Here is a 26,561-nt window from a genome sequence, read left to right on the forward strand (position 1 = left end):
CACACACACAGATACACAAGCACACAAGCGCTCTCATGCACACACACAGAATGAGGATGTGAACCAGTCAGTCTGACTCTTCACCATCGCACATCCAATTAACAAGTGACAACAAGTAAAGCACCTCAATGTATTTATTTTCCTGTGACACAACACATTTCCTCTGTGACAGTTGAAGATATACAAAACAGTGTCTACAGTTAAACTAATAAACAACTCAAACTCAAGTGATGTCTTAAAATGGCTTCCCTGATGGTGCTGGTCTTGTATTATTTTAGCTGAGGACAGGGACCGACAGGGAGTTTGACCTGACAGTGATCTGAGGACAGGGAACGACAGGGAGTTTGACCTGACAGTGACCTGAGGACAGGGACCGACAGGGAATTTGACCTGACAGTGATCTGAGGACAGGGACCTACAGGGAGTTTGACCTGACAGTGATCTGAGGACAGGGAACGACAGGGAGTTTGACCTGACAGTGACCTGAGGACAGGGACTGACAGGGAGTTTGACCTGACAGTGATCTGAGGACAGGGACCGACAGGGAGTTTGACCTGACAGTGATCTGAGGACAGGGACCGACAGGGAGTTTGACCTGACAGTGATCTGAGGACAGGGACCTACAGGGAGTTTGACCTGACAGTGACCTAAGGACAGGGATCGACAGGGAGTTTGACCTGACAGTGACCTTAGCACAGGGGCCGACAGGGAGTTTGACCTGACAGTGATCTGAGGACAGGGACCGACAGGGAGTTTGACCTGACAGTGACCTGAGGACAGGGACCTGCAGGGAGTTTGACCTGACAGTGACCTGAGGACCCAGGGACCGACAGGGAGTTTGACCTGACAGTGACCTGAGGACAGGGACCGACAGGGAGTTTGACCTGACAGTGACCTGAGGACAGGGACCTACAGGGAGTTTGACCTGACAGTGACCTGAGGACAGGGAGTTTGACCTGAAGTGACCTGAGGACAAGGAGATACCACTCATTATTCTGTATATTCATAGCACACACAGCCAGAGAGCAGCAGCTCTCACTTCACTCCACACATCTTTGCCTAATTAAGCTCACTGTGAGCTGTGCCTCTGCATCTCCCCCTGTCTCTCCGGCTGTCTCTCCGTCTGTCTCTGCCTCTCCCTCTGTCTCACCTTCTGTCTCTCCTTCTGTCTCTCCTCTGTCTCTGTCTCTCCTTCTGTCTCTGCCTCTCCTTCTGTCTCTCCCTCTCTTTCCTCTTCTGTCTCTCTCCTTCTGTCTCTGTCTCTCCTTCTGTCTCTGCCTCTCCTTCTGTCTCTGTCTCTCCTTCTGTCTCTGCCTCTCCTTCTGTCTCTGTCTTCCTTCTGTCTCTGCCTCTCCTTCTGTCTCTGCCTCTCTTCTGTCTCTCCTTCTGTCTCTCCCTTCTGTCTCTGCCTTCTCCTCTGTCTCTCCTTCTGTCTCTGCCTCTCCCTCTCTGTCTCTCCTTCTGCCTCTCCTTCTCTCTCCTTCTGTCTCTGCCTCTCCTTCTGTCTCTCCTTCTGTCTCTGCCTCTCCTTCTGTCTCTCCTTCTGTCTCTCCTTCTGTCTCTCTCCTTCTGCCTCTCTTCTGTCTCTGCCTCTCCTTCTGTCTCTGCTCTCTTCTGTCTCTGTCTCTCCTTCTGTCTCTGTCTCTGCCTCCTTCTGTCTCTGCCTCTCCTTCTGTCTCTGCCTCTCCTTCTGTCTCTCTCTCCTTCTGTCTCTCCTTCTGTCTCTGCCTCTCCTTCTGTCTCTGCCTCTCCTTCTGTCTCTGCCTCTCCTTCTGTCTCTCCTTCTGTCTCTGCCTCTCCTTCTGTCTCTCCTTCTGTCTCTGCTTCTCCTTCTGCCTCTCCTTCTGTCTCTGCCTCTTCTTCTCTCCTTCTGTCTCTCCTTCTGTCTCTCCTTCTGTCTCTGCCTCTCCTTCTGCCTCTCCTTCTCTCCCTCTGCCTCTCCTTCTGTCTCTGCCTCTCCTTCTGTCTCTCCTTCTGTCTGCCTCCTTCTGCCTCTCCTTCTGTCTCTCCTCCTTCTGTCTCTCCTTCTGTCTCTGCCTCTCCTTCTGTCTCTCCTTCTGTCTCTCCCTCTGCCTCTCCTTCTGTCTCTCCTTCTGTCTCTGCCTCCTTCTGTCTCTCCTCTCTGTCTCTCCTTCTGTCTCTCCTTCTGTCTCTGCCTCTCCTTCTGTCTCCTCTCTGTCTCTGCCTCCTCTCTGTCTCTCTCTGTCTCTCTCCTTCTGTCTCTCCTTCCTCTGCCTCTCCTTCTGTCTCTCCTTCTGTCTCTCTCCTTCTGTCTCTCCTTCTGTCTCTGCCTCCTTCTGTCTCTCCTTCTGTCTCTCCTTCTGTCTCTCCTTCTGTCTCTGCCTCTCCTTCTGTCTCTCCTTCTGCCTCTCCTTCTGTCTCTCCTTCTGTCTCTCTCTCCTTCTGTCTCTCCTTCTGTCTCTGCCTCTCCTTCTGTCTCTCCTTCTGTCTCTGCCTCTCCTTCTGTCTCTCCTTCTGTCTCTGCCTCTCTCTCCTTCTGTCTCTGTCTCCTTCTGTCTTCTGTCCTTATCTCCTTCTGTCTCTCCTTCTGTCTCTGTCTCTCCTTCTGTCTCTGCCTCTCCTTCTCTCTTTCTGTCTCTGCCTCTCCTTCTGTCTCTCCTTCTGTCTCTGCCCTCTGTCTCTGTCTCTCCTTCTGTCTCTGCCTCTCCTTCTGTCTCGCCCTCTGTCTCTGTCTCCTTCTCCTTCTTCTGTCTCTCCTTCTGTCTCTCTCTCCTTCTGCCTCTCCTTCTGTCTCTGCCTCTCTCCTTCTGTCTCTCCTTCTGTCTCTCCTTCTGTCTCTGTCTCTGTTCTGCTCTCCTTCTGTCTCTCCTTCTGTCTCTGTTTCTCCTTCTGTCTCTGCCTCTCCTTCTGTCTCTCTGTCTCTGCCTCTGTCTCTCCTTCTGTCTCTGTCTCTCCTTCTGTCTCTGCCTCTCCTTCTGTCTCTCCTTCTGTCTCCTCTGTCTCTGTCTCCTTCCTTCTGTCTCTGCTCTCCTTCTGTCTCTCCTCTCCTTCTGTCTCTGTCTCTGTCTCCTTCTGTCTCTGCCTCTCCTTCTGTCTCTCCTTCTGTCTCTGCCTCTCCTTCTGTCTCTCCTCTGCCTCTCCTTCTGTATGTCTCTCTCCTCTGTCTCTCCTCTCCTTCTGTCTCTCCTTCTGTCTCTGCCTCTCTCTGTCTCTCTGTCTCTGCCTCTCCTTCTGTCTCTCCTTGTCTCTGCCTCTCCTTCTGTCTGTCTCTGTCTCTCCTCTCCTTCTGTCTCTCCTTCTGTCTCTGTCTCCTTCTGTCTCTCCTTCTGTCTCTGCCTCTCCTTCTGTCTCTCCTTCTGTCTCTGCCTCTCCTTCTGTCTCTCCTTCTGTCTCTGCCCTCCTTCTGTCTCTCCTTCTGTCTCTCCTCCTTCTGTCTCTCCTTCTGTCTCTGCCTCTCCTTCTGTCTCTGTCTCTCTCCTTCTGTCTCTCCTTCTGTCTCTGCCTCTCCTTCTGTCTCTCCTTCTGTCTCTGCCTCTCCTTCTGTCTCTCCTTCTGTCTCTGCCTCTCCTTCTGTCTCTGCCTCTCCTTCTGTCTCTCCTTCTGTCTCCTCCTTCTGCCTCTCCTTCTGTCTCTCCTCTCTCTCCTTCTGTCTCTCCTTCTGTCTCTGCCTCTCTTCTGTCTCTCCTTCTGTCTCTCCTTCTCTCCTTCTGTCTCTCCTTCTGTCTCTGTCTCTCCTTCTGTCTCTGTCTCTCCTTCTGTCTCTGTCTCTCCTGTCTCTGTCTCTCTCCTTCTGTCTCTCCTTCTGTCTCTGCCTCCTTCTCTCCTTCTGTCTCTGTCCTTCTGTCTCTGCCTCTCCTTCTGTCTCTGTCTCTCTGTCTCTGCCTCTCCTTCTGTCTCTCCTCTGTCTCTGCCTCTCCTTCTGTCTCTGTCTCTCCTTCTGTCTCTCCTTCTGTCTCTCCTTCTGTCTCTCCTTCTGTCTCTGCCTCCTTCTGTCTCTGTCTCTCCTCTGCCTCTCCTTCTGTCTCTCCTTCTGTCTCTGCCTCTCTTCTTCTGTCTCTCCTTCTGTCTCTGTCTCTCCTTCTGTATATGTCTCTGTCTCTCCCTCTGCCTCTCCTTCTGTCTCTGTCTCTCCTTCTGTCTGCCTCCTTCTGTCTCTGCCTCTCCTTCTGTCTCTGTCTCTCCTTCTTCTGCCTCTCCTTCTGTATATGTCTCTGTCTCTCCTCTGCCTCCTGTCTCTGTCTCTCCTTCTGTCTCTGCCTCTCCTTCTGTATATGTCTCTGTCTCTCTCTGTCTCTCCTTCTGTCTCTGTCTCTCCTTCTGCCTCTGTCTCTCCTTCTGTCTCCTCTCTCTCCTGTCTGTCTTCTGTCTCTCCTTCTGTGTCTGCCTCTCCTTCTGTCTCTGTCTCTCCTTCTGTTTCTCTCTGTCTCTCTCCTTCTGTCTCTCCTTCTGTCTCTGCCTCTCCTGTATGTCTCTGTCTCTCCCCTCTGTATATGTCTCTGTCTCTCCTTCTGTCTCTGTCTCTCCTTCTGTCTCTGTCTCTCCTTCTGTCTCTCTCTCCTTCTGTCTCTGTCTCTCCTTCTGTTCTCTTCCTCTCCTTCTGTCTCTCCTTCTGTCTCTGCCTCTCCTTCTGTCTGTCTCTCCTTCTGTCTCTGCCTCTCCTTCCTCTGTCTCTGTCTCTCCCTCTCTCCTTCTGTCTTCTGTCTCTGTCTCTGCCTCTCCTTCTGTCTCTGTCTCTCCCTCTGTCTCTCCTCCTGTCTGCCTCTCCTGTATCTGTCTCTGTCTCTCCTCTCTCTCCTTCTCTCTCTCTGTCTCTCCTTTCCTTCTGTCTCTGTCTCTCCCTCTGTCTCTCCTTCTCTCTTCTGTCTCTCCCTCTGCCTCTGTCTCTTCTGTCTCTGTCTCTCCTTCTGTCTCTGCCTTCTTCTTCTGTCTCTGCCTCTCCTTCTGTCTCTGTCTCTCTCCTTCTGTCTCCTTCTGTCTCTGTCTCTCTGTATCTGTCTCTCCCTTCTGTCTCTGCCTCTCCTTCTGTCTCTGTCTCTCCTTCTGTCTCTGTCTCTCTTCTGTATCTGTCTCTCTCTCCTTCTGTCTCTGTCTCTCCTTCTGTCTCTGTCTCTCCTTTGTCTCTGTCTGTCTCTTCTGTCTCTTCCTCTCCTTCTGTCTCTCCTTCTGTCTCTGCCTCCTCCTTCTGTGTCTGTCTCTCCTTCTGTCTCTGTCTCTTATATGTCCTGTCTCTTCTGCCTCCTTCTGTTCTGTCTCTGTCTCTCCTTATCTGTCTCTCCTTCTGTCTCTGCCTCTCCTTCTGTCTCTGTCTCTCCTTCTGTCTCTGTCTCTCCTTCTGTATATGTCTCTGTCTCTCCTTCTGTCTCTGTCTCTCCTTCTGTCTCTGTCTCTCCTTCTGTCTCTCTCTCTCCTTCTGTCTCTCTCTTCTGTCTCTGCCTCTCTGTATATGTATCTCTCTCCTTCTGTATATGTCTCTCCTTCTGTCTCTCTCTCCTTCTGTCTCTCTTCTGTGTCTGCCTCTCCTTCTGTCTCTGTCTCTCCTTCTGTCTCTGTCTCTCCTTCTGTATCTGTCTCTCCTTCTGTCTCTGTCTCTCCTTCTGTCTCTGTCTCTCCTTCTGTCTCTGCCTCTCCTTCTGTATCTCTCCTTCTGTTTCTCTCTCTCCTTCTGTATATGTATCTGTCTCTCCTTCTGTATATGTATCTGTCTCTCCTTCTGTCTCTGTCTCTCCTTCTGTCTCTCCTTCTGTCTCTGTCTCTCCTTCTGTCTCTGTCTCTCCTTCTGTATATGTATCTGTCTCTCCTTCTGTCTCTGTCTCTCCTTCTGTCTCTGTCTCTCCTTCTGTCTCTGCCTCTCCTTCTGTATATGTCTCTGTCTCTCCTTCTGTCTCTGTCTCTCCTTCTGTATGTCTTCTGTCTCTCCTTCTGTCTCTGTCTCTCTCCTTCTGTCTCTCCTTCTGTCTCTGTCTCTCCTTCTGTCTCTCCTTCTGTCTCTGTATCTCCTTCTGTCTGTCCTCTGTCTCTCCCTCTCCTTCTGCCTTCTGTCTCTGTCTCCTCTGTCTCTGTCTTTCCCTCCTTCTGTCTCTGTCTCTGTCTCTCTTCTTCTGTCTCTCCTTCTGTCTCTGTCTCTCCTTCTGTATATGTTCTGTCTCTGTCTCTCCTTCTGTCTCTGTCTCTCTCTGTCTCTGCCTCTCCTGTATATGTCTCTGTCTCTCCTTCTGTCTCTGTCTCTGTCTCTGTCCTTCTGTATCTGTCTCTGTCTCTCCTTCTGTATATGTCTCTGTCCTCTGTCTCTGTCTCTCCTTCTGTCTCTGTCTCTCCTTCTGTCTCTGCCTCTCCTTCTGTATATGTCTCTGTCTCTCCTTCTGTCTCTCCTTCTGTCTCTGCCTCTTCCTTCTGTCTCTCTCTCCTTCTCTCTTCTGTCTCTCTCCTCTGTCTCTCCTTCTGTCTTCTGTCTCTCCTTCTGTCTCTGTCTCTCCTGTCTCTCTGTCTCTGTCTCTGTCTCTCCTCTGTCTCTGTCTCTCCCTCTGCCTCTCCTTCTGTCTCTGTCTCTCCTTCTGCCTCTCCTTCTGTATATGTCTCTCTCTCCTCTGCCTCTCCTTCTGTCTCTGTCTCTCCTTCTGTATATGTATCTGTCTCTCCTCTGCCTCTCCTCTGTCTCTTCTCTCCTTCTGTCTCTCCTTCTCTCCTTCTGTCTCTGTCTCTCCTTCTGTCTCTGTCTCTCCTTCTGTCTCTTCCTCTCCTTCTGTATATGTCTCTGTCTCTCCTTCTGTCTCTGTCTCTCCTTCTGTCTCTGTCTCTCTCTGTCTCTCCTTCTGTCTCTGTCTCTCTTCTGTCTCTGTCTCTCCTTCTGTCTCTTCTGTCTCTCCTCCTCTGTCTCTGTCTCTCCTTCTGTATATGTCTCTGTCTCTCATGTGTCTCTGTATCTGTATCTGTCTCTCCTTCTCCTTCTGTCTCTGTCTCTCCTTCTGTCTCTGTCTCTCCTTCTGTCTCTGTCTCTCCTTCTGTCTCTCCTTCTGTCTCTGTCTCCTTCTGTCTCTGTCTCTCCTTCTGTATATGTCTCTCTCTCCTCTGTCTCTGTCTCCTTCTGTCTCTGTCTCTCCTCTCTCCTCTCCTTCTGTCTCTCCTTCTGTCTCTGCCTCTCCTTCTGTCTCTGTCTCCTTCTGTCTCTGCCTCTCCTTCTGTATATGTCTCTCCTTCTGTCCTCTCTCCTTCTGTCTCTGTCTCTCTCCTTCTGTCTCTGCCTGTCCTTCTGTCTATGTCTCTGTCTCTCTCTGTCTCTTCTGTCTCTAGTCTGTCCTTCTGTCTCCTTCTGTCTCTGTCTCTCCTTTCTGTCTCTCCTCTGCCTCTCCTTCTGCCTCTGTCTCTCCTTCTGTCTCTGCCTCTCCTTCTGTCTCTCCTTCTGTCTCTGTCTCTCCTTCTGTCTCTCCTTCTGTCTCTGCCTCTCCTTCTGTCTCTCCTTCTCTCCTCTGTCTCTCCTTCTGTCTCTGTCTCTCCTTCTGTCTCTGCCTCTCCTTCTGTCTCTCTCCTTCTGTCTCTCCTTCTGTCTCTGTCTCTCCTTCTGTCTGTCTCTCCTTCTGTCTCTGCCTCCTTCTGTATATGTCTCTGTCTCTCCTCTGTCTCTCCTTCTGTCTCTGCCTCTCCTTCTGTCTCTGCCTCTCCTTCTGTCTCTGTCTCTCCTTCTGTCTCTCTCCTTCTGTTCTGTCTCTCCTTCTGTCTCTGCCTCCTTCTGTCTCTGTCTCCTCCTTCTGTCTCTGCTCTCTCTGTATATGTCTCTGTCTCTGTCTCTCTTCTTCTGCCTCTCCTTCATGTCCCTCTGCCTCTCCTTCTGTCTCTGTGTCTGTCCTCTCTGTCTCTGTCTCTCCTGCCTCTGTCTGCCTCCTTCCTTCTGTCTTCTGTCTCTCCTTCTGTCTCTGCCTCTGTCTCTTCTGTCTCTGTCTCTCCTTCTGCCTCTGTCTCTCCTTCTGTCTCTCTGCCTCTGCCTCTCCTTCTGTCTCTGCCTCTCCTTCTGTCTCTGTCTCTCCTTCTGTCTCTGCCTCTCCTTCTGTCTCTGTCTCTCCTCCTTCTGTCTCTGCCTCCTTCTGTCTCTTCTGTCTCTGTCTCCTTCTGTCTCTGCCTCTCCTTCTGTCTCTGTCTCTCCCTCCTTCTGTCTCTGCCTCTGTCCTTCTGTCTCTGTCTCTCCTTCTGTGTCTGCCTCCTTCTGTCTCTGTCTCTCCTTCTGTCTCTGTCTCTCCTTCTGTCTCTCCTTCTGTCTCTGTCTCTCCTTCTTCTGTTCTGTCTCTGCCTCTATTCTGTCTCTATCTCCTTCTGTCTCTGTCTCTCCTTCTGTCTCTGCTCTCCTTCTGTCTCTGTCTCTCCTCTGCCTCTCCTTCTGTCTCTGTCTCTCCTCTCCTTCTGTGTCTGCCTCTCCTTCTGTCTCTGTCTCTCCTTCTGTCTCTCCTCCTTCTGTCTCTGTCTCTCCCTCTGCCTCTCCTTCTGTCTCTGTCTCTCCTTCTGTCTCTGCCTCCTTCTGTGTCTCCTCTCTTCTTCTGTCTCTGTCTCTCTTCTTCTGTCTCTCCTTCTGTTTCTTCTTATGTCTCTGTCTCTCTGCCTCTCCTTCTGTCTCTGTCCTTCTGTCTCTGTCTCTCTTCTGTCTTCTGTCTCTCCTTCTGTTTCTTCTGCCTCTCTCTGTCTCTCCTTCTGTCTCTGCCTCTCCTTCTGTTTCTTCTTATCTCTGTCTCTCCCTCTGCCTCCTTCTGTCTCTGTCTCTCCTTCTGTCTCTGTCTCTCCTTCTGTCTCTGTCCTCCTTCTGTTTCTCTTCTGTCTCTGTCTCTCCTTCTGTCTCTGTCTCTCCTTTCTGTCTCTCCTTCTGTCTCTGCCTCTCCTTCTGTCTCTGTCTCTCCTCTGTCTGTCTCTCCTTTCTGTCTCTGTCTCTCCTTCTGTCTCTGCCTCTCCTTCTTTTGTCTCTGTCTCTCCTTCTCTCTCCTTCTGTCTCTCCTTCTGTCTCTGTCTCTCCTTCTGTCTCTACTTCTGTGTATCTCCTCTCCCTTCTGTCTCTCTGTATCTGTCTCTGTCTCTCCTTCTGTCTCTGTCTCTCCTTTGTCTCTGTCTCTCCTTCTGTCTCTGCCTCTCCTTCTGTCTGTCTCTGTTTCTCTGTCTCTCCTTCTGTCTTCTGTGTCTGCCTCTCCTTCTGTCTCTGTCTCTCCTTCTGTCTCTCTGTCTCTCCTTCTGTCTCTGTCTCTCCTTCTGTCTCTGTCTCTCCTTCTGCTGCCTCTCCTTCTGTATATGTCTCTGTCTCTCCTTCTGTCTCTCTCTCCTTCTGTCTCTGTCTCTCCTTCTGTCTCTGCCTCTCCTTCTGTGTCTGTCCTCCTTCTGTCTCTCTCCTTCTGTCTCTGCCTCTCCTTCTGTCTCTGTCTCTCCTTCTGTCTCTGTCTGTCTCTCCTTCTGTCTCTCTGCCTCCTTCTGTCTCTGTCTCTCCTTCTGTCTCTGTCTCCTCCTTCTGTATATGTCTCTCTCTGTCTCTGTCTCTCCTTCTGTCTCTGCCTCTCTGTCTTCTGTATATGTCTCTGTCTCTCTCTCCTTCTGTATGTCTCTGTCTCCTCCTTCCTCTGTCTCTCCTTCTGTCTCTCCTTCTGTCTCTGTCTCTCCTTCTGTCTCTGCCTCTCTTCTGTATATGTCTCTGTCTCTCCCTCTGCTCTCCTTCCTTCTCTCCTTCTGTCTCTGTCTCTCCTTCTATCTCTTCTGTCTATGTCTCCCGCCTCTCTCTGTCTCTCCTTCTGTCTCTGCCTCTCCTTTTGTATGTCTCTGTCCTCTCCTTCTCTGTCTCTGTCTCTCCTTCTTCTGTCTCTCCTCTGTCTCTGCCTCTCCTTCTGTCTGTCTCTGTCTGTCTGTCTCTGTCTCTCCTTCTGTCTCTCCTTCTGTCTCTCCTTCTGTATATGTCTCTGTCTCTCCCTCTCTCCTTCTGTCTCTGTCTCCTCTTCTGTCTATCTCCTTCTGTCTCTCCTTCTGCCTGTCTCTGTCTCTGTCTCTGTCTCTGTCTCTCCTTCTCCTCTCCTTCTGTCTCTGCCTCTCCTTCTGTCTCTGTCTCTCCTTCTGTCTCTGTCCTCCTTCTGTATATGTCTCTGTCTCCTCCTCTGCCTCTCCTTCTGTCTCTGTCTCTGTCTCTCTGTCTCTGCCTCTCCTTCTGTCTCTGTCTCTGTCTCTCCTTCTGTCTCTCCTTCTGTCTCTCCTTCTGTCTCTCTCCTCTGTCTCTCCTTGTCTCTGTCTCTCTCCTCTGTATCTGTCTCTCCTCCTTCTGTCTCTGTCTCTGCCTCTCCTTCTGCCTCTGTCTCTCCTTCTGTCTCTCCTTCTGTCTCTGCCTCTCCTTCTGTCTCTCCTTCTGTGTCTGCCTCTCCTTCTGTCCCTTCTGTCTCTGTCCTCTCCTTCTGTCTCTGCCTCTTCTATCTCTGCCTCTCCTTCTGTCTCCTCCTTCTGCCTGCCTCCTCTGTCTCTCTCTGTCTCTGCCTCTCTTCTGTCTCCTTCTGTCTCTATCTGTCTCCTTCTGTCTGCCTCTCCTTCTGTCTGCCTCTTCTGTCTCTCCCTCTGTCCTCTCTCCTTCTGTCTCTGCCTCTCCTTCTGTCTCTTCTCTCCTTCTGTCTCTGTCCTCCTTCTGTCTCCTCTCTCCTTCTGTCTCTGCCTCTCCTTCTGTCTCTGTCTCTGTCTCTGTCTCTCCTCTTCTGTCTCTTCTGTCTCTGCCTCTCCTTCTGTCTCTGTCTCTCCTTCTGTCTCTGCCTCTCCTTCTGTCTCTGCCTCCTTCTGTCTCTGCCTCTCCTTCTGTCTCTCTTCTCTCTGTCTCTCCTTCTGTCTCTGCCTCCTTCTGTCTGCCTCTCCTTCTGTCTCTGTCTCTCCTTCTGTCTCTCTCTCCTTCTGTCTCTGTCTCTCCTTCTGTATCTGTCCTTCTGTCTCTCTCTCCTTCTGTCTCTGTCTCTCCTTCTGTCTCTGCCTCCTTCTGTCTCTGCCTCCTTCTGTCTCTGTCTCTCCCTTCTGTCTCTGCCTCTCCTTCTGTCTCTGTCTCTCCTTCTGTCTCTGCCTCTCCTTCTGTCTCTGTCTCTGTCTCTCCTCCTTCTGTCTCTCTCTCCTTCTGTCTCTGCCTCTCCTTCTGTCTCTGTCTCTCCTTCTGTCTCTCCTTCTGTCTCTGCCTCTCTGTCTCTTCTGTATCTGTCTCTGTCTCTGTCTCTCCTTCTGTCTCTGCCTCTCCTTCTGTCTCTCCTCTGTCTCTGTCCTTCTGTCTCTCCTTCTGTCTCTGTCTCTCCTCCTTCTGTCTCTGTCTCTCCTTCTGTCTCTCCTTCTGTCTCTGCCTCTCCTTCTGTCTCTCCTTCTGTCTCTGCCTCTCCTTCTCTCCTTCTCTCTCCTTCTGTCTCTGCCTCTCCTTTCTGTCTCTCCTTCTGTCTCTGCCTCTCTTCTGTCTCTCCTTCTGTCTCTGTCTCTCCTTCTGTCTCTCCTTCCTCTGCCTCTATCTGTCTCTGTCTCTCCTCCTTCTGTCTCTCTTCTGTCTCTGTCTCTCCTTCTGTCTCTGCCTCTCCTTCTGTCTCTGTCTCTCTGTCTCTGTCTCTCCTTCTGTCTCTGCCTCTCCTTCTGTATATGTCTCTCTCCTTCTGTCTCTGTCTCTCCTTCTCTCCTTCTCCTTCTGTCTCTGTCTCTCCTTCTGTCTCTGCCTCTCCTTCTGTCTCTCTTCTGTCTCGCCCTCCTCTCTGTCTCTCCTCCTTCTGTCTCTGTCTCTCCTTCTGTGTCTCTGTCTCTCCTTCTGTCTCTGCCTCTCCTTCTGTCTCTCCTTCTGTCTCTCCTTCTCTCTCTTCTGTCTCTCTCTTCTGTCTCTGTCCTCTCTGTCTTCTGTCTGTCTATGTCTCTGTCTCTCCCTCTGTCTCCTTCTGTTCTGTCTCTCCTTCTGTCTCTCTTCTGTCTCTCTTCTGTCTCCTTCTGTCTCTGCCTCTGTCTCTCTCCTTCTCTCCTTCTGTCTCTGTCTCTCCTTCTGTCTCTCTCTCCTTCTGTCTCTGTCTCTCCTTCTGTCTCTCCTTCTGTCTCTGTCTCTCCTTCTGTATATGTCTGCCTCCTCCTTCTGTCTCTGTCTCTCCTTCTGTCTTCCTCTTCTGTCTCTGTCTCTCCTTCTGTCTCTGTCTCTCCCTCCTTCTGTCTCTGTCTCCTTCCTGTATATGTCTCTGTCTCTCCTTCTGTCTCTCCTTCTGTATATGTCTCTCTCTGTCCCTCTGCCTCTCTCCTTCTGTCTCTGTCTCTCCTTCTGTCTTCTGTCTCTGCTCTCCTTCTGTCTCTGTCTCTCCTTCTCTCTCTGCCTCTCCTTCTGTCTCTCTCTTCTGTCTCTGTCTCTCCTTTTGTCTCTGTCTCTCTTCTGTCTCTGTCTCTCCCTCTTCCTTCTCTGTCTCTGTCTCTCCTCTGTCTCTCCTTCTGTCTCTACTTCTGTCTCTCCTCTCTGTCTGTCCTCTGTCTCTCTGTATATGTCTCTGTCTCTTCTGTATCTGTCTCTGTCTCCTCCTTCTGTCTCTGTCTCTCCTTCTGTCTCTGTCTCTCCTCTTCTGTCTCTGCCTCTCCTTCTTCTGTCTCTGTCTTCTCCTTGTTCTGTCTCTCCGTCTCTCTCCTTCTGTCCTGTCTCCTTCTGTCCTCTGTCTCTCCTTCTCCTTCTCCTTATGTCTCTGTCTCTCCTTCTGTCTCTGCCTCTCCTTCTGTATATGTCTCTGTCTCTCTCTGTCTCTCTATCTGTCTCTCTCCTTCTGTCTCTGTCTCTCCTTTTAGTCTCTCTCTCCTTCTGTCTCTCCTTCTCTCTCTGTCTCTCCTTCTGTGTCTGCCTCCTTCTGTCTCTCTTCCTCTCCTTCTGTCTCTGTCTATCTCCTTCTGTCTGTCTCCTTCTCCTCTGTCTCTCCTTCCTATGTCTCTGTCTCTGTCTCCTTCTGTCTCTGTCTCCTCTGTATATGTTCTGTCTCTCCTTCTGTCTCTGTCTCTCCTTCTGTCTCTGCCTCTCCTTCTGTCTCTGTCTGTCTCCCTCTGTCTCTGTCCTCCTTCTGTATCTCCTCTGTCTCTGCCTCTCCTTCTGTGTCTCTGTCCTCCTTCTGTCTCTCCTTCTGTCTCTGCCTCTCCTTGTCTCTGTCTCTCCTTCTGTCTCTGCCTCTCCTCTGTTGTCTCTGTCTGCCCTCCCCTGTCCTCTTCTGTCTCTGTCTCTCCTTCTGTCTCTGCTGTCTCTCCTTCTGTCTCTGTCTCTGTCTCTCCTTCTGTCTCTGTCTCTCCTTCTGTCTTCTGTGTCTGCCTCTCCTTCTGTCTCTGTCTCTCCTTATGTCTCTGTCTCTCTTCTCTGTCTCTCTGTCTCTCTTCTGTTCTGTCTCTTCTGTTCTGTCTCTCCTTCTGTATATGTCTCTGTCTCTCCTGTCTCTCCTCCTTCTGTCTCTGTCTCTCCTTCTGTCTCTCTGTCTCTCCTTCTGTCCCTCTGTCTCTCCTCTGTCTCTGCCTCTCCTTCTGTATATGTTTCTGTCTCTCCCTCTGCCTCTCCTTCTGTCTCTGTCTCCTTCTGTCTCTCTCCTTCTGTATATGTCTCTGTCTCTCCCTCTGTCTCTCCTTCTGTCTCTGTCTCTCCTTCTGTCTGCCTCTCCTTCTGTCTCTGTCTCTCCTTCTGTCTCTGTCTCTCCTTTTGTATGTCTCTGTCTCTCTTCTCTCCTTCTGTCTCTGTCTCTGTCTCTCCTTCTGTCTCTCTCTCCTTCTGTATCTGTCTCTGTCTCTCCCTCTGTCTCTCCTTCTGTCTCTGTCTCTTCTGTCTCTGCCTCTCCTTCTGTATATTCTTCTGTCTCTCTCTGTCTCTCCTTCTGTCTCTCCTTCTGTCTCTGTCTTCTGTCTCTGTCTCTCTCTGTCTCTCCTTCTGTATATGTCTCTGTCTCTCTTCTGTCTCTGCCTCTCCTTCTGTCTCTGTCTCTGCCTCCTTCTGTCTGTCTCTGTCTCTGTCTCTCCTTCTGTCTGTCTCTTCTGTCTCTCCTCCTTCTGTCTCTGTCTCCTTCTGTCTTCTCCTTCTCTCCTTCTGTCTCTGTCTCTCCTTCTGTCTCTCCTTCTGTATATGTCTTCTCTGTCTCTCTCCTTCTCTGTCTTCTGTCTCTCCTCTCTGTCTCTGTCTCTCCTTCTTCTGTCTCTGCCTCTCCTTCTGTCTCTGTCTCTCCTTCTGTCTCTGTCTCTCCTTCTGTCTCTTCCTTCTGTATATGTCTCTGTCTCTCCTCTGTCTCTTCTTCTCTGTCTCTCCTTCTGTCTCTGTCTCTCCTTCTGTATCTGTCCTCCTCCTTCTGTCTCTCCCTCTGTCTCTCCTTCTGTCTCTGTCTCTCCTTCTGTCTCTGTCTCTCCTTCTGTCTCTCTCTTCTGTCTCTGCCTCTCCTTCTGTATATGTCTCTGTCTCTTCCTCTGCCTCTCCTTCTGTCTCTGTCTCTCTGTCTCTGCCTCTCCTTTATATGTCTCTGTCTCTCCTCTGTCTCTCCTTCTGTTCTGTCTCTACTTCTGTCTCTCCTCTCCTTCTGTCTCTGTCTCTCTTCCCTCTCTGCCTTCCTTCTGTATATGTCTCTGTCTCTCCCTCTCCTTCTCCTATGTCTCTGTCTCTCCTTCTGTCTCTGTCTCTCCTTCTGTATCTGTCTCTCTCCCTCTCCTTCTGTCTCTGTCTCTCCTTCTGTCTCTGCCTCTCCTTCTGTATATGTCTCTGTCTCCCTCCTTCTCTCTGTCTCTCCTTCTGTCTCTGTCTCTTCTGTCTCTGTCTCTGTCTCTCCTCTGTCTCTCTTCTTCTATCTCTCCTTTTATATGTCTCTGTCTCTCCCCTCCTTCTGTCATCTGTCTTCTGTCTCTCCTTCTGTCTCCTCTCCTTCTGTATGTGTCTCTGTCTCTCCCTCTCCTTCTGTATATGTCTCTGTCTCCTCCTTCTGTATCTGTCTCTCCTTCTGTCTCTGTCTCTCTGTCTGTCTCTGTCTCTCCTCTGTCTCTGTCTCTCCTTCTGTATCTGTCTCTCTGTCTCTGCCTCTCCTTCTTCTGTCTCCTTCTGTCTCTCTGTCTCTCTCCTTCCTCTGTCTCTCCTCTGCCTCTCTGTCTCTGCCTCTCCTTCTCTGTCTCTCCCTCTCCCTATCTGTCTCTGTCTCTGCCTCTCCTTCTGTATATGTCTCTATCTGTCTCTGCCTCTCCTTCTGTCTCTCCTCTCCTCCTTCTGTATGTCTCTGTCTCTCCTCTCCTCTCTGTCTCTGTCTCTTCCTTCTGTCTCTCCCTCTCTCTCCTTCTGTATATGTCTCTGTCTCTCCCTCTGCCTCTGTCTCTGTCTCTCCTTCTGTATATGTCTCTGTCTCTCTGTCTCTGTCTCTGTCTCTCCTTCTGTCTCTGTCTCTCCCTTCTGTCTCTCCCTCCTTCTGTCTGTCCTCTGTCTCTCCTTCTGTCTCTGTCTCTCCTTCTGTCTCTCCTCTCTGTCTCTCTCTCCTTCTGTCTCTGTCTCTCTCTCCTTCTGTATATGTCTCTGTCTCTCCTTCTTCTGTCTCTGCCTCTCCTTCTGTATCTCTCTGTCTCTCCCTCTCCTTCCCTCTGTCTCTGTCTCTCCTTCTGTCTCTGTCTCTCCTCTCTGTCCTTCTGTCTCTGTCTCCCTCCTCCTTCTGCCTCTCTCCTCTGTCTCTCCTCTCCTTCTGTATCTGTCTCTGTCTCTGCCTCCCTCTGTCTCTCCTTCTGTCTCTCTTCCTTCTGTCTCTCCCTCTTATGTCTCCTCTCCTCCCCTCTGTCTCTGTCTCTTCCTGTCTCTCCTTCTGTCTCTTCTGTCTCTCCCTCTCTTCTCTCCTTCTGTCTCTCCCTCTGTCTCTCCTTCTCTCTCTTCTCTCCTCTGTCTCTCCTTCTGTCTCTGCCTCTCCTTCTGTCTCTGTCTCTCCCTTCTGTCTCTGCCTCTCCTTCTGTATATGTCTCTGTCTCTGTCTCTGTCTCTCCTCTGTCTCTGCCTCTCCTTGTCTCTGTCTCTCCTTCTGTCTCTTCTGTCTATGTCTCTGTTCTCTCTCTCCTTCTGTATATGTCTCTGTCTCTCCTCTGTCTCTGTCTCTCCTTCTGTCTCTGTCCTCTCCTTCTGTCTCTCCTCTCTGTCTCTCCTTCTGTCTCCTTCTGTATATGTTCTGTCTCTCCCTCTGTCTCTGTCTCTCCTTCTGTCTCTGTCTCTCCTTCTGTATATGTCTCTGCCTCTCCTTCTGTCTCTCCTCTCCTTCTGTATATGTCTCTGCCTCTCTTCTGTCTCTGTCTCTCTTCTGTCTCTGTCCTTCCTTCTGTCTCTCCTCTCTGTCTCTCCTCCTCTGTCTCTCCTTCTGTCTCTCCCTCTCCTCTGTATATGTCTCTGTCTCTGTCTCTGCCTCTCCTTCTGTATATGTCTCTGTCTCTCCTCTGTCTCTCCTTCTGTCTCTCCTCTCCTTCCTCTGCCTCTCCTTCTGTCTCTCCCTCTGTCTCTGTCTCCTTCTGTCTCTGTCTCTCCTTCTGTCTCTGTCTCTCCTTCTGTCTCTGCCTCTGCCTCCTTCTGCCTCCTGTCTTCTTCTCTGTCTCTCCTTCTGTCTCTTCTTTCTGTCTCTCCTCTGTCTGCCTCTCCTTCTGTCTCTGTCTCTCTCTCCTTCTCTCTGTTCCTCTGTCTCCTTCTGTATATGTCCTCTGTCTCTGTCTCTCCTTCTGTCTCTCTCTGTCTCTCCCTTCTGTATATGTCTCTGTCTCTCCTTCTGTCTCTCTCTGTCTCTTTCCTTCTGTCTCTGTCTTCTGTCTCTCCTTCTCTCCTCTGTATATGTCTCTTCCTCTGTCTCTCCCTCTGCCTCTTCTGTCTCTCCTTCTGTCTCTCCTCTGTCTCTCCTTCTGTCTCTGTCTCTGCTCTCCCTGTCTCTCCTCTCCTTCTGTCTCTGCCTCCTTCTGTCTCTGTCTCTCCTTCTGTCTCTGTCTCTCCTTCTGTATATGTCTCTCTGTCTCTCTTATGTCTCTGTCTTTCCTTCTGTCCCTCTGCCTCCTTCTGTCTCTGTCTCTCCTTCTCTGTCTATGTCTCTGTCTCTCCCTCTGCCTCTCCTTCTGTATATCTCCTTCTGTCTCTGCCTCTCCTTCTGTCTCTCCTCTCTTCTCTCCTATCTGTCTCTCCTTCTGTCTCTGTCTCTCTTCTGTTCTGCCTCTCCTTCTGTCTCTGTCTCTCCTTCTGTCTCTCCTTCTGTCTCTTCCTCCTTCTGTCTCTCCTTCTGTCTCTCCTTCTTCTGTATATGTCTCTGTCTCTCCTTCTGTCTCTCCTTCTGTCTCTGTCTCTCCTTCTGTCTCTGCCTGTCTCTCTCCTTCTGTCTATGTCTCTGTCCGCCCTCTCCCTGTCTCTGTCTCTCCTTCTGTCTCTGTCTCTGTCTCTCCTCTGTCTCTCCTTCTCCTTCTGTCTCTGTCTCTCCTTCTGTCTCCTTCTGTCTCTCCTTTTTGTCTCTGTCTCTCCTTCTGTCTCTGCTCTCTCCTTCTGTCTCTCCTTCTGTCTCTGTCTCTCCTTCTGTCTCTCCTTATGTCTCTGTCTCTCCTCTGTTCTGTTCTGTCTCTCCTTCTGTCTTCTTCTTCTGTCTCTGCCTCTCCTTCTGTGTCTGCCTCTCCTTCTGTCTCTGTCTCTCCTTCTGTCTCTGCCTCTCCTTCTGTCTTGTCTCTCTCTGTATATGTCTCTGTCTCTGTCTCTGTCTCCTTCTGTCTCTGTCTCTCCTTCTGTCTCTGTCTCTCCTTCTGTATCTGTCTCTGTCTCTGTCTCTCCCTCTGTCTCTATCTGTCTCTGTCTCTCCTTCTGTCTCTGTCTCTCCTTTTGCCTCTGTCTCTCCTTCTGTCTCTGCCTCTCCTTCTGTCTCTCCTTCTGTCTCTGTCTCTCCTTCTGTCTCTCTTCTGTGTCTGCCTCTCCTTCTGTCTCTGTCTCTCCTTCTGTCTCTGTCTGCCTCTCCTTCTGTCTCTGTCTCTCCTTCTGTTTCTTCTTCTGTCTCTGCCTCTCCTTCTGTGTCTGCCTCTCCTTCTGTCTCTGTCTCTCCTTCTGTCTCTGCCTCTCCTTCTGTATATGTCTCTGTCTCTCCCTCTGTCTCTCCTCCTTCTGTCTCTTTTGCCTCTCTCCTTCTGTCTCTGCTCTCCTTCTGTATATGTCTCTGTCTCTCCCTCTGTCTCTCCTTCTGCCTCTCCTTCTGTCTCTGTCTCTCCTTCTGTCTTCTGTCTCTCCTTTTGCCTCTGTCTCTCCTTCTGTCTCTGCCTCTCCTTCTGTCTCTCTCCTTCTGTCTCTGTCTCTCCTTCTGTCTCTGCTTCTGTGTCTGCCTCTCTGTCTGTCTCTGTCTCTCCTTCTGTCTCTGTCTCTCCTTCTGTCTCTCCTTCTGTCTGTCTCTGTCTCTCCTTCTGTCTCTGTCTCTCCTTCTGTCTCTCTCTCCTTCTGTCTCTGTCTCTGTTTCTTCTCTCCTTCTGTCTGTCTCTGTCTCTCCTTCTGTCTCTGCCTCTCCTTCTGTCTCTCCTTCTGTCTCTGTCTCTCCTTCTGTCTCTACTTCTGTCTCTCTCCTTCTGTCTCTGTCTCTCCTTCTGTCTCCTCTCTCCTTCTGTATTCTGTCTCTGTCTCTCCTTCTGTCTCTGTCTCTCCTTCTGTCTCTGCCTCTCCTTCTGTATGTCTCTGTCTCTCCTTCTGTCTCTGTCTCTCCTTCTGTCTCTGTCTCTCCTTCTGTATGTCTCTGTCTCTCCTTCTGTCTCTGCCTCTCCTTCTGTATCTGTCCTTCTGTCTCTGTCTCTCCTTCTGTCTCTCCTTCTGTCTCTGTCTCTCCTTCTGTACATCTCTGTCTCTCCTTCTGTCTCTGTCTTCTGTCTCTGTCTTCTGTCTCTGCCTCTCCTTCTGTATATGTCGCTGTCTCTCCTTCTGTCTCTCCTTCTGTCTCTGTCTCTCCTTCTGTACATGTATCTGTCTCTCCCTCTGTCTCTGCCTCTCCTTCTGTATGTCTCTGTCTTTCCCTCTCCTTCTGTATATGTCTCTGTCTCTCCTTCTGTCTCTCCTTCTCTCTCTGTCTCCTTCTGTCTCTGCCTCTCCTTCTGTCTCTGTCCTCCCTCTGTCTCTGCCTCTCCTTCTGTCTCTGTCTCTGTCTCTCCCTCTCCTTCTGTCTCTGCCTCTCCTTCTGTCTCTGCCTCTCCTTCTGTATGTGTCTCTCCTCTCCCTCTCCTTCTGTATATGTCTCTGTCTCTCCTTCTGTCTCTGCCTCTCCTTCTGTATGTCTCTGTCTCTCCTTCTGTCTCTCTCTCTGTCTCTCCTTCTTCTGTATATGTCTCTGTCTCTCTGCCTCTCCTTCTGTATCTGTCTTCTGTCTCTCCCTCTCCTTCTGTATATGTCTCTGTCTCTCCCTCTCCTTCTGTATATGTCTCTATCTCTCCCTCTGCCTCTCCTTCTGTCTCTGTCTCTCCTTCTGTATATGTCTCTGTCTCTCCCTCTCCTTCTGTATATGTCTCTGTCTCTCCTTCTGTATATGTCTCTGTCTCTCCTCTGTCTCTCCTTCTGTCTCTGCCTCTCCTTCTGTCTCTGTCTCTCCTTCTGTATGTGTCTCTGTCTCTGCCTCTCCTTCTGTATATGTCTCTGTCTCTGTCTCTCCTTCTGTCTCTACCTCTCCTTCTGTATATGTCTCTGTATCTCCCTCTCCTCTGTCTCTGTCTCTCCTTCTGTCTCTGTCTCTCTTCTGTTCTGCCTCTCCTTCTGTCTCTGCCTCTCCTTCTGTCTCTCTCCTTCTGTATATGTCTCTGTCTCTTCCTCTGTCTCTATGTCTCTGTCTTTCCTTCTGTCTCTCCCTCTGTCTCTCCTTCTGTATATGTCTCTGTCTCTCCCTCTCCTCTGTATATGTCTCTGTCTCTTCGGCTTCTCTCCTTCTGTCTCTGTCTCTGTCTCTCCTTCTGTCTATGTCTTCTGTCTCTCCCTCTGTCTCTGTCTCTCCTTCTGTCTCTGCCTCTCCTTCTGTCTCTGCCTCTCCTTCTGTCTCTGCCTCTCCTTCTGTATATGTCTCTGTCTCTTCCTCTGTCCTTATGTCTCTGTCTTTCCTTCTGTCTCTCTCTGCCTCTCCTTCTGTATATGTCTCTGTCTCTCCCTCCTCTGTATATGTCTCTGTCTCTCTGCCTCTCCTTCTGTCTCTGCCTCTCCTCTGTCTCTCCTTCTGTCTCTTCTGTCTTCCTCTGTCTCTCCTTCTGTCTCTCCCTCTGTCTCTGTCTCTCCTTCTGTCTCTGCCTCTCCTTCTGTCTCTGCCTCTCCTTCTGTCTCTCCCTCTCCTTCTGTATATGTCTCTGTCTCTCCCTCTCCTCTGTCTCTGTCTCTTCCTGTCTCTCCTTCTGTCTCTGCCTCTCCCTCTGTCTCTCCTTCTGTCTCTCCTTCTGTCTCTCCCTCTGTCTCTCCTTCTGTCTCTCCTTCTGTCTCTGTCTCTCCTTCTGTCTCTGTCTCTCCTTCTGTCTCTGCCTCTCCTTCTGCCTCTCCTTCTGTCTCTCCTTCTGTCTCTTTCTCTCCTGCCTCTCCTTCTGTCTCTGTCTCTCCTTCTGTCTCTGCCTCTCCTTCTGTATATGTCTCTCCTTCTGTCTCTCTCCTTCTGTCTCTCCTCCTGTATATGTCTCTGTCCCTCTGTCTCTCCTTCTGTCTCTGCCCTTCTGTATATGTCTCTGTCTCTCCTTCTGTATATGTCTCTGTCTGTCCCTCTGCCTCTCCTTCTGTATATGTCTCTGTCTCTCCCTCTGTCTCTCCTTCTGTCTCTGCCTCTCCTTCTGTATATGTCTCTGTCTCTCCCTCTCCCTGTCTCTGTCGCTCCCTCGGACTCTGTCTCTCCCTCGCTTTGTAAACTGTGTGCCCTGTAAACCCAGGCCATTAAGACAAGGGGAGGGCAATTAAGCAGAAATTCCACAAATCCTCTCTGAAGAGAGCCTTTTTCAGTCTTCGCTGCTCTGTGACATTAGATGAAGTGGGAGAGAATGTGAGAAAGTGTAACCTTCTCTCAAGGTTAGACTACTGTGTGCTGTATTAGCTTTGAGGAGAGATGCTAGCTTGCTGATGCTAGCTTAGGGGCTTATCTGTTTAATCAGCCTTATCTCCTCTCTCTTGCCATGCCGCTCCTAATGGATGGATCCTGTTCATGGCAGCTAGCTAGGCATCTCTTCATCAGCACATTAATATGTAAACCTGTAGAATCAGAAATGGATGTGGGAAAGGATGATAAACATTGTGTCCAAAATGGCACCCTATTCCCAATGTAGTGCACTGCTTGGGCCCATAGGACTCTGGTCAAAAGTAGTGCTGTATATAGGGAATACGGTGCCATTTGGGACTAAACCCAATTCTGATTCTAACAGTTTTTTGTTTTTAAACGACAGTCATCAATGCATTGATAAGAGCTTTGTGAATGGCCTTGATACAATTCTCTAAGTTGTATTATTGAAGAGGTTCGTTCATGTACTGTAGGAATAGGCTGACAGGCTCGTTGAAGGTTGAACACAACTGTATGCCTGCTTTTGTTAGAAGTGTTACACACAGGCAGAGAGCGAGTAGCCAAGGGTCTCTTAAAGTGTGTGCTGCTTTTTAAAAAATGTAATGTAATCCATTTTTGTACCCCTTTTCGTGATATCCAATTGGTAGTTACAGTCTTGTCCCATCGCTGCAACTCCCCTACGGACTCGGGAGAGGCGAAGGTCGAGAGCCATGTATCCTCCAAAACACGACCCTGCCAAGCCGAACTGCTTCTTTACACACTGCTCACTTAACCCTGAAGCCAGCTGCACCAATGTGTCTGAGGAAACACCGTACAATTGATGACCAAAGTCAGCGTGCATTGCGCCCGGCTCGCCACAGGAGTCGCTAGAGCGCAATGGGACAAGGCCATCCTGGCCGACCAAGCCCTCCCCTAACCCGGGCGACGCTAGACCAATTGTGCACCGCCCCATGGGTCTCCTGGACGCGATCGGCGGCGACAGAGCCTGGGAAAGAATCCGGGTCTGTAGTGATGCCTCAAGCACCGTGATACAGAGCCTTTTACCACTGTGCCACTCGGGAGGCCTGTGCTGCTCTGATGGTATACCACAGTATATCCCCAGATTCCTCCCGGCTAGCATGAACACTCTCCTCATGAGAACGTGTGTGTGTGTGTGTGTGTGTGTGTGTGTGTGTCATTATCTCACACAGCAGAGATACTCTGTCATAGTGTCTGGAGACTTGAAAGCCACTGTGTTCCTATTAGGATCTGTGTTGTTAATATGGCAGACTGAGAAAGATGAGAAGCAATAGTCTCAGTCTCCTGAGACAGTTATCCACAGTGTTAACAGTGTTTGCTGTATTGATGTTGCTATGTCAACCTCATTAGCATTTCTGCCTCTTCTGAGCATCTTTAGGGCTGAACATGTTGTCTTAATTGAGAATCTGGAGAATCTAACCTGATTCCTATTACAGTCTTAATTAACGAGCCCTTGGTTGAGCAATAATTTTACACCTGGAAGAACAGGTTGCTGTCTCCCTACTTCTAATTAATTGTACTGATTCAAAACAAACAGCACCAAGAAATTTGATCCCCAGCCCAACTTTAAATCAACCAACAACAACATACCTGTATAGTGGAATCCAATTACACTGAAAGTCAGTAACAAAGCATTGTCTGGACACTATAAAGGTAAAGAATAGACATCCCACTGCAATACCAACAGCAGGTGTTTGCATAAGTAGTTTACTAATTATCCATCTCTAGAAATAAATAAAGAACAGGCTGACGAGAGAAGCTGGGTGGGTGGCTTTGTGATGTCTTGTTGTGTTGTGTCTAGGTGCCCTTTGACCTTGGTCTTGGCCGTGGAGCCACCTGTCCAGGGTGTTATGGTAATGTGTGTTTGTCCTGTCCAGGGGTGTTAAGGTAATGTTTGTGTCCTGTGCCAGCAGTGTTAAGGTAATGTATGTGTCCTGTGCCAGCAGTGTTAAGGTAATGTGCGTGTCCTGTGCCAGCAGTGTTAAGGTAATGTTTGTGTCCTGTGCCAGCAGTGTTAAGGTAATGTCTGTGTCCTGTGCCAGCAGCAGGGGGCTCTACAGGGCTCTGTTAACATGACAGGAACAGCATGACACAGCACAGCTATAGCTATGACCTTGCCCTCAGTACATTACACAGGCCCTTGACAGTGACTACCAGTGGATAACCCATATAGTACCGCTGTTACAGTCTAAGTACTTACAGTACACAGCTTTAAAAGCAGACAGTCAACCATTCTGGGGGTCTTGTACCAGCTTCAGATACATTCTAGTGAAACGGAACCTTTCACCTAGCCTAACTGTACCTGTGAAAGAACTGAACAGAAAACTGTTCCTATCACTTTTATACTGTAGGCAAGTCTTATTATAGTGGTGTCACAGTTTCATGCTCCATGTTCCCCACCACAGACACAGGGGATCTGTTCACACACACACACACAGAGAGAGAGAGAGAGAGAGAGAGAGAGAGAGACTCAATTTGGCATGAGGGTCTACTATACAAATTGATGGAAAGTGGTGTTGGGGGAAAAATATACGATATTATAAAATCCATGTTTTCAAGTGTTAAAATAGGCAAAAAAAAACACATTTCTTCACACAGGGCTGTGGGGTGAGACAGGGATGCCAATTTGCTAATCCTGGTGTTCTCTGGCAAATGCCAAACATCCTGCACGGTGTTGGGCTGTAAGCACCACCCCCACCTGTGGACGTCGGGCCCTCATACCACCCTCATGGAGTCTGTTTCTGACCATTTGAGCAGACACATGCACATTTGTGGCCTGCTGGAGGTCATTTTGCAGGGCTCTGGCAGTGCTCCTCCTGCTCCTCCTTGCACAAAGGCGGAGGTAGCGGTTCTGCTAGTGGGTTTTTGCCCTCCTACGGCCTCCTCCACGTCTCCTGATGTACTGGCCTGTCTCCTGGTAGCGCCTCCATGCTCTGGACTCTACGCTGACAGACACAGCAAACCTTCTTGCCACAGCTCGCATTGATGTTCCATCCTGGATGAGCTGCACTACCTGAGCCACTTGTGTGGGTTGTAGACTCCGTCTCATGCTACCACAAGAGTGAAAGCACCGCCAGCATTCAAAAGTGACCAAAACATCAGCCAGGAAGCATAGGAACTGAGAAGTGGTCTGTGGTAGAACCACTCCTTTATTGGGGGTGTCTTGCTAATTGCCTATAATTTCCACCTGTTGTCCATTCCATTTGCACAACAGCATATGACATTTATTGTCAATCAGTGTTGCTTCCTAAGTGGACAGTTTGATTTCACAGAAGTGTGATTGACTTGGAGTTACATTGTGTTGTTTAAGTGTTCCCTTTATTTTTTTGAGCAGTGTATATATATTTATTTATTGTACCTTTATTTAACTAGGCAAGTCAGTTAAGAACAAATTCTTATTTTCAATGACGGCCTAGGAACAGTGGGTTAACTGCCTGTTCAGGGGCAGAACGACAGATTTGTACCTTGTCAGCTCAGGGGTTTGAACTTGCAACCTTCCGGTTACTAGTCCAACGCTCTAACCACTGCCGCCCCGAATGTTATATGTTTCCCATGCCAATAAAGCCCTTGAATTGAATTGAATTGAATTGAGAGAGAGAGAGAGCAGGGGTACTCCTCCCTTCATAGTAACAGCCAGACATCATAGCTTGAGCCATCCACCTGGAAAGCTCAATTTCTCTCCTTGATGTTCTTATCAATGGTAGTATGTCTACAGGGATACTGCTAGGTCTTTGCACCATGTTGACCCCACCCCTCACACCCCATACTGGTCCCTCCAGGCACTGGGTCCATCCCAAATGGCACCCTATTCTCTACAGAGGGCATTACTCGGACGCTGTGGCGTGCAGCACTGTCACTCCCTGTGATTCACACACACAGAAAAGACACGCCTGCATACACATGCACACACACATGCACACACACACACATGCACACACACACACACACACACACACACACATCAGATAAACAGAGGCTGCTATCAGACAGGCATAGGAGGAGAGGTTGTGCCAGCCGGGAGAGTCTACAAGCCTGCACCTGTAGAGAGAGAGACCATGCCAATAAAGCCCTTAAATCTAATTGAGAGAGAGAGATGATTAGCCACATGCTCATTCATCGTATTTATACGTTCCGGGGTAACAAATCATTTTGTTGGATCTTTCCCAAAATAACCTTGGATTAACAGAAGCAGCCAATTACAATACTTTTTCCAAATTCCATTTCCCAAGACATTTTTGTGCAGTGGAAACGATTGATGAATGAATGCCTGTTGATAAATGTCAGAGGGATCTCCATTCACCATATAGGTACATTCCATTCTCCTTGTAAGACACGAAACTATGGCAACACAAGTACATTTCCAGGGATAAATAATGTTTTGTTTTTTTAAATTGAATTGATTGTTGTTCAAGGCTCAAAAAATGACTCACTTCTTCCTGTCCCAGTCTGAACCCATACAGCTATGATGAGAGCTGTGTGTCCAGCAGCGTTGACCACCTGCCCCTGGCCGCCCTCCCGCTCCTCGCCATCGCAGCCCCACACTATCAGGACGCCGTGGCAACCCTCATCACCCGCGCCAACCAGGCCTACCACAGCTTCCTCGTGTCCCAGGACGGACAGGGCTTCACCGGACAGGTGGGTCTGTCCTCTAAAGTGTCCCTGGAGACAGGGCTTTACTGGAAAGGTAGACCTGTCCTCTTAAGGTGTCCCCCCTAGACAGGGCTTTACTGGCCATGTTGGTCCATCCCTCTAAAGTATCCCCCCATATAGGACTTCACTGGCCAGGTGGCTCCGTCCTCTGAAGTGTCCCCCCATATATAGGGCTTCACTGGCCATGTTGGTCCATCCCTCTAAAGTATCCCCCCAGACAGGGCTTCACTGGCCAGGTGGGTCCGTCCTCTAAAGTGTCCCCCATATATAGGGCTTCACTGGCCAGGTGGCTCCGTCCTCTGAAGTGTCCCCCCATAAAGGCCTTCATTGGCCAGGTGGGTCCGTCCTCTAAAGTGTCCCCCATATAGGACTTCACTGGCCAGGTGGGTCCGTCCTCTGAAGTGCCCCCATAAAGGCCTTCACTGGCCAGGTGGCTCCGTGCTCTAAAGTGTCCCCCCCCATAAAGGCATTCAATGGCCAGGTGAATCCATCCTCCTAAAGTGTCCGCCCATAAAGGCTTCACTGGCCACGTGGGTCCATCCGTCTAAAGTGTCCCTCCATATAGGGCTTCACTGGCCAGGTGGGTCCATCCTCTAAAGTGTCCCCCCGTATAGGGCTTCACTGGCCAGGTGGGTCCGTCCTCTAAAGTGTCCCCCCGGCTCCCACAGGGTCACACTGACTGACTGGAGATGAATCATAGTGTTAGGAACAAGGGAGGAGAAGAGGAGAGAGAGAATGGGAGATCTCATTCCCTCTAATCTCTCAGGCCAAATCCAATAATGTGCTGCAGTCCGTTTAATGGAAGCCAAAGATTTCCAGAGGAAGTGATCATTGGGATAGAGAGGGCTGGGTAATCCTTTGTGTTCACTGTGGGGACTAGTGTCGCCAGAGACCTGCAGCTTTATCATGCCGTCTGCAGACCCCATTAACTCTCACACACCTGTGGGCAATCCCCTCTCTGATAAAGACCTATGTTTTAATTAAGTGCTGTAA

At 49.9% G+C, this 26,561-nt stretch overlaps 1 protein-coding gene across 1 annotated transcript in view; it reads left to right on the forward strand.

Annotated features, from left to right (window-relative positions):
- The window catches only part of LOC112267102 (membrane-associated phosphatidylinositol transfer protein 3), a 99,049-nt gene that overhangs the window by 62,623 nt on the left and 9,865 nt on the right, over window positions 1-26,561 (forward strand). Inside the window, exon 6 of the mRNA XM_042297417.1 lies at window positions 25,364-25,553. Coding sequence (XP_042153351.1) covers window positions 25,364-25,553 — 190 coding nt within the window. The remainder of the gene's footprint in view (window positions 1-25,363; window positions 25,554-26,561) is intronic.

The sequence above is a fragment of the Oncorhynchus tshawytscha genome, linkage group LG14, assembly GCF_018296145.1.
Source record: "Oncorhynchus tshawytscha isolate Ot180627B linkage group LG14, Otsh_v2.0, whole genome shotgun sequence".
In the NCBI taxonomy this organism is placed as follows: Eukaryota; Metazoa; Chordata; class Actinopteri; order Salmoniformes; family Salmonidae; genus Oncorhynchus; species Oncorhynchus tshawytscha.